General features: G+C 52.9%; 1 protein-coding gene across 5 annotated transcripts in view; it reads left to right on the top strand.

Annotated features, from left to right (window-relative positions):
* The first annotated feature begins 363 nt into the window (after nt 1-363).
* Dhrs3 (dehydrogenase/reductase 3) overlaps nt 364-12,932 on the top strand; it is a 32,977-nt gene continuing 20,408 nt past the window's right edge. The window contains exons 1-2 of one of the 5 annotated variants that reach the window (XM_038335223.1): nt 364-1,076; nt 1,621-1,879. In XM_038335223.1, the coding sequence (XP_038191151.1) occupies nt 1,685-1,879 (195 nt within the window). In that variant the 5' untranslated portion in view covers nt 364-1,076; nt 1,621-1,684. Of the gene's footprint in view, nt 1,077-1,393; nt 1,880-12,932 lie in introns of those variants that run through there. The other 4 variants (XM_038335222.1, XM_038335225.1, XM_038335224.1 and 1 more) reach the window with 4 other exon arrangements.

The following is a 12,932-nucleotide window of genomic DNA, read 5'->3' as shown; positions in this document are numbered from 1 at the left end:
TTCTAGCCCAGATAAGCAATAAATATGCTCCCAGCTAATCTTACGGGGATTTTATTGGCACCTGGGGTCAGAGGTTCCTTTACCCTGCCCCCCTTTCTCTCAAACCAAAATCCTACTCCCCAGAGGTCCCTCCACCTCCGCAACGTGAGAGATTCCACGTTGGTACAACTTCAGATGTACACTTTTCTGAAGGAAAAAGAGGGCCAGGCAATGATGAAGTTTGACTTCCTGGTCCTACCTGGAGGCGGGGAGGTAGGGGGAGGGGGAATGACCAAGTGACCTGACGTGAACCTTTAGCGACCCGTTTGCATCAAGACATGCGCAAGTTCCCTCTCGGCTTGTCCCGCACGCGCTCAGGGGTGGTCACCTGGCCCGGGCTGGGAGGAATGTCTGATGGAGCAAGCCGGCTTGCCTGAGACGGTTCCAGCGCGTTCGAATTCCAGCTGGAAGCCCTCGGGGACTAGGGCGGCAAGTCCCGGCTTGCAGAAAAGAGAAGCCAGTCCCAGGAGGGTGCGAGTCGCAGCGAGACCGGGTGCGCGCCCAGGCGCGTGCCCCGCCACGGCGCAGGGGGAGGGGAAGTCGCCGCAGCCACTCAGAGGCATGGTAGTGAAGCCTCCCAACAACTTTAACTGTCAATCAGACTTAATGGGGTATTAAAAAAAAAAGGAGGGGGCGCCCTTTCGGTGGGTCCACGCCGCAGCTGCCCCGCGAGCGAAGGAATACGGCGTTGCAGACTAGGGCGTCCTATCCACGCGTGCTCCACAAGCCGGCCCCATCCAAGTTGAAAAGGACAAAAAGAAGGCAATAAATGCTAAAGGGGAGAGAAGGAGAGAGAGAGGAAGCCAGACCGAGCGGCAACTCCCAGCCCGGGCTGCAAGAGAAGGAGGCGGGAGCGGGAGAGAGCGGGCGCGCGCGAGGGCGAGCCGTGCACGGGAAGAAACTGACACCCGGACCCCCCACTTCTCCTGCACGGTGCTGGCAATCAGATCGCGTTTAAGCAATTTCCTGAGCCCGAGAATAGCAATGAGTCGGGAGACTTTGGCGGACTGAAATTGGGAGCTGCAGTCACTCCCCAGGTTTTGTGTGTGTGTGTGTATGGTGTTTTTTTGTTTGTTTTTGTTTTGATTTTTCCTTTTCCTGGAGGAAAGTTGGGGAGGGCGCTACAATTGAGAAACAGCTTTTTGTTTGCTTGTTTTTTTAATCTTGCACTTTGAAACCGCGGACTGTGGCAGGGTGCGCTCTTGTGGTTGGTGCTTTTTTTTTTTTTGTCTTTTTACCGCCCGCCCCCCCCCCCCAACTCCTCTGTCGGTTTGTAAACATTACCTGTGAATTGCCCAGCCGAAACGGCTGTTGGGGCAAGAAACTTCTTGTTAGAACTTCCCACCCCCGGCCTTCTCTCCACCCCTCTCACTGTCCCAATCTTGGGAGACGCTCCCCCCCCCCCCGCCGGACAGAGTTTATCCCCCCCCCCACCCCTTTTCCTCGCCCAGTGCTCAGCATCTGGAAAGAGATCAGTTCAAGAGTGGCCAGGTGGGACGCCTCTCTTTTGCCTTATTCAGCTTATTTATTATTATTTGGGGTGTTTTCTTTCTTCCTTTTTTTAATTCCTGTTTTGCTTAGTCCGGGGAGTTTCGTCCACCGCCTCCTACCTCCTCCCCCTGTGCCCGGCTCCGCCGCGCGGAGGATGGTGTGGAAATGGCTGGGCGCGCTGGTAGTGTTCCCTCTGCAAATGATCTATCTGGTGACCAAAGCAGCCGTGGGACTGGTGTTGCCTCCCAAGCTTCGGGACCTGTCCCGGGAGTCAGTCCTCATCACCGGCGGTGGGAGAGGCATCGGGCGCCACCTCGCTCGGGAGTTCGCAGAGCGTGGCGCCAGAAAGGTACGCGGCGTGGGGGCGGGGTGGCACTGCGACACCTGGAAGTGGGCGCCGAGGGTGAGGGGGACTCTGGCGTGCGCGCTTGGGGAGGGGGGTTCTCCCACCTGCTGCGGCTGCGCCAACAAGCTGAGAGTCTCCGGCCACCCACCCCTTGCATCACCTGGAACTGCTAAACTAGCCGGTTTCAACCTTTGTAAATTTCCCCGGCACCAGCCTTTTTTGGCAAGTCCTAAACTGATCGGTTCCCCTGGGATTGGTATCTGACCGACTAGGTGCCCCCACCCACCCCCAGATTTAGGACACCCACCCACTCTTCCTCGTGACTTCATCTCTAAGGTGTTGTGCCCCCTACACTTCCCCCTTCTGCCCGCACCCCGTTGAGCGCGGGGTGTGCGCGCCCCTGGGTAGAGCTGGAAATCCTGACTGCTAGGTTGTGCCTGATATTTTGCTTGGCAGCTCGCTGCCTAGTCCAAACCTGGGCGGCTACAGCTCTGCAGGGACGTGAGAGGAGTACACGTTCGGGTTTGAAAAGGAGGGAGTTGACTTGGATGGTCTAGCCTGGCAGAAAGACTGGGAGGCCCAGGTGTTTCAAAGCCGGACAGAGGAGTGCGAGGGTAACCAGCCGCTGATAAGGACCCTTCAACCTTGATCCCCTCGCCTTCCTCAGCAGAGGGGATCCTTCCCCACTGGATTAGGAGGTGGCACTATGCCGCCACTGTCCACTGCCTCTCGCTGTGTGGGTGACTGCAGCTCCTCTTGCTCCGGGGACGTGCAGGAGAGTATTGGTGGGAGAGCCAGCTGTCACCCAACTTGCAACTGCAGACCAGGCTGACCCATCCAGTGGCAAGAGCAATGGAGAGGGATTTGAGACCGGCAGACCCGGGCTGTCTCCAGCCGGCTGGCCAGCGAAGACGAAGAACAAACTAGGGAATTAGTTTGAAATTTAAACTGTTGCTGGGGGAGGGGGGGGGGGAGCAGGACTAGGCCAGCCAGCTGATCTGACGTGGAGCTGCATACCTTGGGGATTAGAGTAAATACGCTCTGTGGAAAGCCAAACCTTCTTGTAATTCCAGGTTGCTTTTGTTTTGTTAAATACTGCCGAGATTTACAATTCCTTCGGTGGCTGGGACTGAACTTTGGAGTCTGAACTATCAGCCCAAGCTGATTGCCCATTAACTCTTCCCTGGCTGGGTTGTCCTAGCACAGCTGGGGCGGGGGTCATCCAGCTGTCCAGGGCTCCTGAATCTCCTTGGGTGGTTTGGGCAGCTGCTTAACCTTGCCTTTAGAAGGGGGTGGGTGGTTTTTTAACCCTTGGACTCACTGAATTAAGGGGAAGTAAAAGTTGTTCTCAGCAGTTTCTCTTGGGGAGTGATGGGGGTGTCTCTGTGGAAGGCTTCCAAAGGCCATGGTGGAGGGGGACCAGGAGGGCAGAGGGTTTCTTGGTGACAGTTGCTTATGCTTGACACTAGTTGGCTGTCTGTGTCCCTGTCTCATCTGACTCTTCCAGCTGGCCCTGTCCTGCCGTCCCTTTCACTCTCTGTGCTTGGCTGCAGTAGGCTTACGAGGAAAGCTTTGTCAATCTGGAAAAACTTGACCGACTGTAAACAATCCTGAAGTGAAGGCAGGAGAAGGCCCTGGTGTGTGTGTGGGGCGGGGGGGGGGGGGGGGGATAACCATGCAGAGTAGATCCAGCAGGTTCATACCCTGGAAGGCACAACCCCACCTACACGCTTGGGAAGGACAAGCTTGCCCAGGCTGATGAGAAATAGGCCTTTAATTGGTGACAGGGTCACCCAAAACAAAATCCGGGGGGGGGGGGGCCTGGGAAACTGCCTGCCGGTGCCATTCACTTGGCTGGCAGGATAACCCCCTCCCCCCAGGGCTCTCTGGAATCGTAACTATCCAAAGTTAGAGGAGCCACTGCACTCAGTAAGCCTGTCTCCAGCTATCCCCGTGGGAATGTACGCTCCAGCCCCTCTTGTCTTAGTACATCTGGGGTCAGCGCATGGACCTGGGGACAATCCCCAGAGCCAGGAGTGCTTAAATCCCAGTGGGCTTGGCAGCAAAGAGCTGCGTGCTGTGGGGGTTGGGAGTTTGCAGTTGAGTTGGTTGGGGACAGGTGTGAACTGGCTACTGGGGGTGGCCCAGGAGTATGGGAGGGAGGTAGAGAAGGCCAGTGGTGTGCAGTGAGGTCGTCACCACCAGCAGCCTTGGTTAAGGAAGAGGCTGACACTGAGAGCACTCCCTGCCTGAATATCTGGAGAGACTGAATCTAGGAGAGATTCCCCCAGTGTGGGAAAGAAAGTGTTCTGCAAACAGCAAGCCTGTCCAGGAGGGGGCGGGACAACCCAGTTTCCCATAATGACCTTGAGTTAAGTAGGATTTGCAATATTTGTAGACCGTGGGGAGCCTACCAAGCTGACCCAAATAAAGGGTTTTCTTTTTTAAAAAAGATTTACTTTATATGTGTGTGTGTGTGTGTGTGTGTGTGTGTGTGTGCGCGCGCGCGCGCGCCTGTATGCGTGTGCATTCGCACACACCCGCACGCGCACACATGCATGCAGGTGTCTGTGGAAGCCAGGGGATGTCTGATCCCCCAGCGATGCAATTACAGCTTGTTGCTCAGAACTGCACTCTGGTCCCTCTGCAAGAGCACCAAATGCTCTAAACCACTGAGCATCCCTCCAGCCCCTAAGAGTTTGTCTTAAAAGAACACAGATGTCAACAATTCAGAAGTTCTTTATCAGGAAACAGCTTTCCCTACCTACAAGACACCAAGTTGAGCAGAGACAGAAACAGCAACCCTTAGGGATTCGGGGAGGGGGAGCCCCTTGTTGGGTATCTCCCGAGCAAACCTTTTTAAATTTTCTGTGTCTCTGTAATTGGTCCCCACAAAGCAGTGAAAACTCAGGCTTGTCCTCAAGTCTGCAAGTTTGTCACGGTTTTAACGTGGCCTCTTGATGGAAGCAGGAGAAGATTTATGAGGGGACTGTTTGGAAGTATTTGGGCACCTCATAGCCTTTGGTCCAGTTAGAGGCAAGCATCCAGACCATGACTGAAGACTTACAGAAGCAGGGGCCCTGGGTCCAGCATCCTCACTGAGGACCCAACGTCCCATTTCAGGAAGGCACTGTAAGAAGTAGCTTGGGGTTACATTTGCCTCAGTATCCATGCATTTACAGGGCATGTGACGTAAAGCAGCCAGCCAGGGCCTGGCCCTCAGGTCCTTCTGTAAGTCCCATTCTGCTCCCGTGCCCCCCTCTTTTGTGTGCCATCTCTTCCCACTCCCAGTGGCTAAACTGGCCCAAGCTTACTGGTCCTTGGCTAGAGACCAGTTCAAAGCTTGCTTACAGCATCCGGCAGGTGGTGACCCAGCTGGATCTGGAGGCTGTGTGGAGGTACACTAAAGAGTCCTGAAGACTTGGCATCACAGCAAGATGTTACAGCAAGGGCACGCATTAGTGGTGGTGGCTTCCAGTGGCGTTTGTCGTGTCTTAACCACACACCAGGTAGTTTAATGGCAACAGATAGTTTAATGGCAACAAGTGACTTGTGGAGCTTGTTGCATACTGTCTCAGCCTCTCTTGCTGGTCATCAGATCTCTCTGAGTGAAGAAAAGTTGGGAAGGTACACTGCGTCCCCACTTAGAGGACACTGCGTCCCCACTTCCAAACTCCTTCACAAGCCCCCAGCTTGCTGCTACTGACCGTCCACTCTGAGAAAGCAAGCTCTGCTGTACTTACGATAACGTGCCCTTCTACCTAGTGGAGGGGTCTGGTTGTCACAATTGCTATAAGTCATCCCTAAAGCCATGTTGCCATCAGCAGAGTCGTGCAGTTAATGGTTCTCCCTTACAACTGGGGATTTCCAGACTAGAGAGATGTTGCAGCAACTAAGAACACAGCAATTAAGAACACTGATCTATTCCTCTTCCAGAGAACCTGGGTTCAATTCCCAGCATCTACATGACAGCTCGCAACAGTCTGTAACTCCAGTTTCGGGGGATCTGATGCCCTCTTCTGGCCTCTGCAGGCACTGCTTCACGTGGTACATATACATACAGACAAAACATCCACACACGTAAACAAAAATCTCAAAACGAGGTGGGGGGGGTCGGCGGGGGGAAGGGGAGGTTTCTGCTAACAAGTAACACAGGAGAAGAGAGCCCTCACCTGGACCTTGGGCAGTTATGGCTTGCCATTGTCCTTGTTTCTCAGGGTACTGTAGGGAAGTATAACCAGGTGTATTCCCAACCTTCATTCTCAACTTTAATTTTAATATACCGTGAGTCTCTGGAAATACATGCCGGACATCCGCTTTGGCTCCTGGCTTCTGATGGGACTGGGATCTGTCAGCCAGGCTATGATCACTTCTGTGATTGGTGACACGAATGACTGAAGTTTCACACATGATCGTGGTCGTAAGCATGATCGTCCTTGTACACAACAGTCATCCCACACAGGACTGTAACGCTATTACATGTGGCTGTGGCAACGTCTTTAATATCGTAACATTCATGACCACAGGGCGTTTTTGTATCTTTCCTTTAGTGGCCTCGATGGCCCTCGGAGGACCTGTAGCTTGTGTACAAAACAAAGGTGCAGTTGGGATCAGAGCCTTTTAGTAGAAGCCAGCTTTGAACCCCTGATTCCCAGTTTCACAACCAGAGTTTCTCCTTCTGGGCTGGCTAATCTCAGCCCCACCCAACTGTCTCCCTCCGGGTCACAGAGAGGTCAGGCAAGAGCTGTTAAATCCTGGGGCCTGGTCTGTGGAGGGTTCTGGAGGGGGAATGTGGTGAGCAGGAGTCAACAGGATGCAGGCAGGATGTGGATAAACCCACTTATTCAAAGAACCTTGTCGGGGTGCATTTAAATACAATGAGTGGGATGCTTGCCAAAGGGTCAGGCTGGCAGCCATCAGGGTTAATTTTAAAGCCAGGCTTGGCAACCCAGGCTTGTTATTCCAAGTCTTGAGAGCTAAGGCACACGGATCAGGAGCTGAAGGCCAGCCTCTGCTACTTAGCAGAGTTCTTTATTGTCTTGTTTTGCTGGTTTTTTTTTTTTAAGATTTAATTATTTGTTTTATGAGTATGTATATATGCCTGAGTGTATGTAAGCGCACCACCTGTCTGAAGGTACCCATGGAGGCCAGAAAAGGACATCAGATCCCCTGAAATTACAAGGGTTTGTGAACTTCCCAATGTGGGTGCTGGGAAGAGAACCCCAGGTCTCTGCAAGAGCCCCAAGGGCTCTCTGAACTGCTGAGTCATCTCTCCAGACCCCATAGTAGGTTTGGGATCATCTTTGACTTCTTGAAACTATCAACCCACCCCAGCCCAAAAAAAGGAATGGCCATCTGGCATGGTGACTCAAAGATGCAGGGCCTGCCGGTAAAGGACCACACTAGGTCCTTGTAGTCCTAGAAAGCCAGGGCTGTCCATTGTTGCTCAATACTCCAGTTAAACAGACAAGTGCCAGCAAGTCCATCTTTAGGGGACTGATATGGGGTTGACCTTTTAAGTAAAGGACTGGGGATATACATGAAAAGTCCTGGCCACAAAAAAAAAAAAAAAAAAAAAAAGGAAGAGCATGAATGTCTCTCTTTACGACACAGGATGAATCCTCACTCCTCCTGCCACATCTGAGGCCACGGAGCTCAGTCTCCGCTAAGAAATGCACTGTGACCTTTGAGCCTGCAGGGTGTTGAGGTTACTCTGGAGGGAGGGCAATCTTGGGGAGACTCCCGGAAGTAGATGACTGCCCAGGGGAAGGCAATAAAGTCCCCCTCATCCTAGATGGGATGATGTAGGAATCTAGTAGAGTCGCTGTATCTAGGGTAAACACTGGAATGAAATAGCTGTTTCTCATTGTATCTAGGGTAAACAGAAGGAATAGCTCTTCCCTAGAAGTACTTTGACCTTGAAGAAATCACTGTGGAAATCAGTGTTGTTTGCTGTCGACTAGAGAGTGGTTTTTCTGAAGGAGCTGTACAGCCTTGGCCTGACCTTTGTCCGAAACGGTTCCTGCCACACCTGGATAAGCAATGGCAGGTGATCACGCAGAAACTACATCATGGCGCCTTTAGTTACCTTGCCGCTTTCTAGACACTAGCATCTCCCAGGACCACTTGCTGCTGTGGATAAAGGCGGGGTGGGGCAGGAAGGCGGACCAGGTGAGGATTTTGCTACTCCACCCACTGAGGAATGCCAGTGGCTCCCTTACTATTACCCTAGACCTGGCTACCACTGTATTGGTCTACTTGAGTTGCCATGGCTACTGGGCCAACGTATTTTCCACTCCAGAATGGAATCATGTTATGCTCAGAGGAAAATACATCACACAACAGGCACCCAGCCCAGGAGAGCATGGTTGACCATGCCAGCCCCAAAGCCAAGGCCTGACCCATGGGCAGGCAGGGTCACTTGCCAAGTCTCCTGAGTGTTGGTGGTAGTAGCTCACTAGTCCCAGCACCCAGCAGTGCTGTGTTACAACCAGGGCTGCTGGGAACCAGTTCTCAATAATAGCACTCAAGGAATGTGCTGTGTGATCCTGGGCAAATGACTGTATCTCTCTGGGCACTGGTTTCCTCATCTGAAAAATAAAAGTATAAAGAGTCAGTCAAAAACTCATATAAGCCGGGCGGTGGTGGCACACACCTGTAGTCCCAGCACTCGGGAGACAGAGGCAGGCGGATCTCTGCGAGTTCGAGGCCAGCCTGGTCTATAAGAGCTAGTTCCAGGACAGGCTCTAGAAACTACAGGGAAACCCTGTCTCGAAAAACCAAAAAAATAAAAAATAAAAAAATAAAAACAACTCATATAAACCTCTAACTGCTTGTGAAAGCTTTTCCCCCCCCCAAAAAAAAAAAAAAAAAAAAAAAAAAAAAAAAAAAAAGAGTGCCCATCTGTGGGGGCAGTGGAAACCAGGAAGGGGTAAGGGGCACCTCACAGCCCCAGCTCTACGCTTTGTTCATACTGGAGCACAGGTGGCACCAACCACAAAGGACACAACCTGCCTGGGCCTGGTTCTGAACTTTGGCCTGCGGCTCCTCCAGGACAGACAGAATTCTGCCCAGGCCACAGAAGCTATGGGCCAATCTTAGCCTTTGCCCTTGATCCTGGCCCACTCCGGGCACAAACCACGCTGTTGCCATGATTGGTGACTGGTGAATAGCCAGTTTCTTCCTGGGCAGGGACCGGTCCAGTGCAGACTCTGCTGTGGCTGAGGGCTGGAGAGACCTGAACCCCACACCCCTCCATTAGTCACTGGCTGGACGGTGGTGAGCCCAGAGTCACGGGTTACCATGACAACTCACTATACCGTGGCTGCTCATCAACAAGTCTGTACGTCTAAACCCTCCAAGAAGAAGGAGGCCCAGGCAGGCATTGGCTTTCCTTGCTGCCCGGGTGTCCTTAGGTTCTGGCACAGTGACTGGTGCTTGGGGGTATGTCATAAGTGACTGTTGTCTGAATGGACCCAGGGTGCTCCTATCCTTGCTATTGAAAACTGCTGTTTACTAAGCACCTACTACGTGCCAAGGACTTTTCTAGTGGCTTCACACGTGGCAAAGCCACCTTTGTCAGTCACTCTTCTCATCACTGTGACTAAAGCAGCTTGAGGGAGGAAGGGTTTGTCCTGGCTCCCATTTGAGGGGCGACACCATCCACGGTGTGGCGGGAGTGTGAGGAGAAGCCCATACATTTCTGCAGTCAGGAAGCAGAGGGGCGAATTCTGAGGATCAGCTCAACTTCTCCTTTTCATTCAGACCTATGTATTATCCCAGACCCAGCCTACACTTAGGGTGGGTCTTCCTGCCCCAGTTAGCCTACCCTAGATGATTCCTCGCAGCCTACCCAGATACTTGTCTGCTGGGTGATTCTAGATCCTGTCAAACTGATAGTGTCAAACCGTAAGCCCTTCCAGGGTGGCTACCATTGTCATCCTCTCCTGGCAACCAAGACTCTAAGAACAGGCCACCTAAAGTTGCCCAGCTCTGGGCCAGGAGGATGGCTTCATTGGTAAAGACCATTGCCACACAAGTGTGAGGGCCTGAGTTAGTCCCTGTACCCAAGTAAGAGGCTGAATACAACAGTACCCACCCGTAATCCCAGCACTGAGAGACAACGCTGAATTACAGAGACCCGCAATCCCCGGGGCTTGCTGGCCAGACAACCCAGACTACGTGGTGAGCTCCAGGCCAGTGAGAAGCCTTGTCTCCAAAAAACAGTGAAGTGGAGATTGATTGAAGAAGACAGCCAGCATTAACCTCTGGCCTCCACAAGCAGCTGTGCAGATGCACAAACCTAGACACACACATAGACACAAAGTCATGCCTCCTAAAAGACCCCAGTGTCTATCCCCAGTAGTGCCTCTCAGTTAATCATTGCATGGAAGGGACCCTGCTGACAGCTTCCTGGGAAGGTGCATCGTGTGTGTCTCTAACAGCCAAGATACTCTGCCATGCTCAGACAACAGCAGTGTCAGCCACCCTGGTGGAGCCTGGATGTGTCCTGACTGCACTGGGGGTCTGGGACCGGGAACATAGCAGTGCCTGGCTCAGTCACCTCATCCGGCAGTTTCATAAGCCAAGCTTTAGGCTGACTTCTCTGCCCTTTGGTCCTCCTCAGAAGAAACCACCAGAGGATCCAGGCCTGTCCTCCCTGCCTAACCCAGTAGGACTGTACCAGGTCATTTGCTGACATCCATGTGCAAAAGGGGTAGAAGGGACTTTTCCCTGTTGAAAAGAAAGCTCTCCACTCACTCTCCAGAGTTAGTAGTTCAAAGGGACAAAGTAAACAGCCACCAAAGTGCCCAGTGGTCATGAGCGGACCTCTTGTGCAAACTTTGTAGATGTAAAACCTCGGGAGGCCTTTGCTAGACGATGTCTGGGGGCATTTTTGGAGGTGTGTAAGAGATCTATCTGTTCTTCCTCCCGCAGCCTCAGGCCCTTGAGCAGGCAGTTCTGAGTTGACCCAGGCAGGCTCCCCAATCCCTGTCCTCCTACAGCTCCTGCTGCCTGTCACCCAGGGCCTATAGTTGCTTGTCACAGAACACTGCAGGTCACTGTCGGGGGGAGGGTCAGTGTGACCACAGAGGGCAGCTGCACCTTCACCTGAGCAGGTGATGCTGCCAGACACACCCACATGGGGCCCAGCCATCTCCCACGGTCTCAGCTAGTGAAGACCTAGTAGTCTGCCCTGGCCTGTCAGAGCTACTTCCCTATGAACACACAGCAGAGTGGGAAGGGACCTGAGGGATGGCAAGGCACAGGTTCTGCGTGGGATGGAGACTGTGCTCTCCTGGGGTTTGCACCTCCTTGGCTGACACAAGTATTGTCTTGCATCATGGAAGTATAGTGTGCGTTTCTCAAGGAACAAGTGTAATGAAGCAATTCAGATTTTTGAACTCTGGAGTCAGGAACAGCAAAGTTTGCATGTTGCCTCTTCTGTTTACTTACCGTGTTGCCCTGGGCAAGTTGCTAAAGCTGTCTGTTGCTTGCAGGGAATTGAGTAAGACAGCCTGTGTAAGTTCAGAGCACACGGCGAGTGTTGTCTACGATGGTTGATTGAGTCTACAGGTCATACTCTCTAAGGCAGAAACAGTTTCTTTCCTTTGAACGGATGCTGATGAGTTGCTATGGGTTGCTATGCTGTCGATTCTGTTGGGCCCCACAATCAGTACACTCTATCCAAGCTTCTGTGGTCACACTGCTAGTGCTCTCAAACTCAGTGCTCATAATAGGGCACACTCAAAAAGGGTTCCCGAGGTGAGAAGCCAGCCTAGATCTCAACTGGACTGAATGCAGGTTATCAGAGCTGTGTTCTTTCTGCCTCTTCCCAGCTCCCCTAGGCTGCTGCAGTCCTCGGTTATGACCCCTTGTTCAGGCTCCTCCTCCATTCCAGAATCCTTGACCGTATCTCTGTCTTTCACCCCTGCGTATAGCCACATCAGGCTCTTCTGTCTCCCCCATCCATTTAGCAGGGGCCAGAACCCAGCGTCCCACACACCGTTCATGCTGGGCAGGCCCTCTGCCACCTCTCGGCCCCTGCCCTTCCTTTTCCTGCTTTCAATTTCATTTTCACTTTAACTGTGTCTACGTGAAGGGAACGGTGTGTACGTGTGGGTGAAGAAGTGCGTGGAGGCAAAGAGGGCGCCGGGTCCCCTGGAGCTGGGGTCACAGGGTTGTTAGCCACCCTGCAGGTGCGAAGAACGGAACTCAGGTCTTCGGCGAGAGCAGTTGGAGCTCTTAGCCATGACACTGTCTCTGCAGCCCTCCTCGCCTGCTTTAAGGGAACCCTGTGACTGTCTGTACTAGCTCGGATAATCCGGGACAGTCCGTCTGAAAACCAAAGAGTCAGCACATTCAGGTCCCCCAGGCTTGTTCACCCCTTTCCCATGGAAAGTGACGTGTTCTGAGGTGACACCTTGAGGGCTGCTTCCCTGCGAGTCACTCCCTTCTCCCTGTGCTGGCCTCGGTGTTCTTATCTATGAAATGGCCATGCTTGCCTCAGTCTCCCATAGACTTTGGGAGAACTGCCTAATGTTTGGGCTCTCTACCAGGCCTCCTTGTCTCTCACTCTGTACCTGTTCCAGAAGCCACACACACAGTGGCTGGGGCCAGAAGATTTCACTGTCCCAGCAGGCAGCAGGACAGTGGCTGTAGACTCACTAAAGAAGAGTGTTAACTGTGTCCTTCTGAGCGTGGAAAAGAATGGGCCGGTCTCGCTGAAGATTCTCCTCATGGGTAGATGGGAGGGAAGGACATCTGGGACTCTCTGAGGACGTTGGTGGGCATTGCCCAAGTGTGGAGAGGGCCAAGCGTCTTCCTCTGCTGCCTGCGTGACAACTTTAGTGTGATGGTGTCAACCTAGTGGGATGGGAGCTCTGATGGGCAGGTGGTGCAGGAGGTGGCCACCATGTTTGACCCCGCTGTTAAGAAAATACTTCCTGAGTCCTGAGCATGTCCTGAATGGGGTCCAGGTCAGATATAAGGATGAGGCAGATGTTGCGGCAGAAGGAGGCGTGTCTAGGAAAGAAAAGATAGGCGAGGGTGGGCT

This window comes from Arvicola amphibius, chromosome 6 (genome assembly GCF_903992535.2).
Source record: "Arvicola amphibius chromosome 6, mArvAmp1.2, whole genome shotgun sequence".
NCBI classification, from domain to species: Eukaryota; Metazoa; Chordata; class Mammalia; order Rodentia; family Cricetidae; genus Arvicola; species Arvicola amphibius.
The sequence above is the reverse complement of the archived record's forward strand: the minus strand, read 5'-3'. Positions and strand labels throughout refer to the sequence as shown.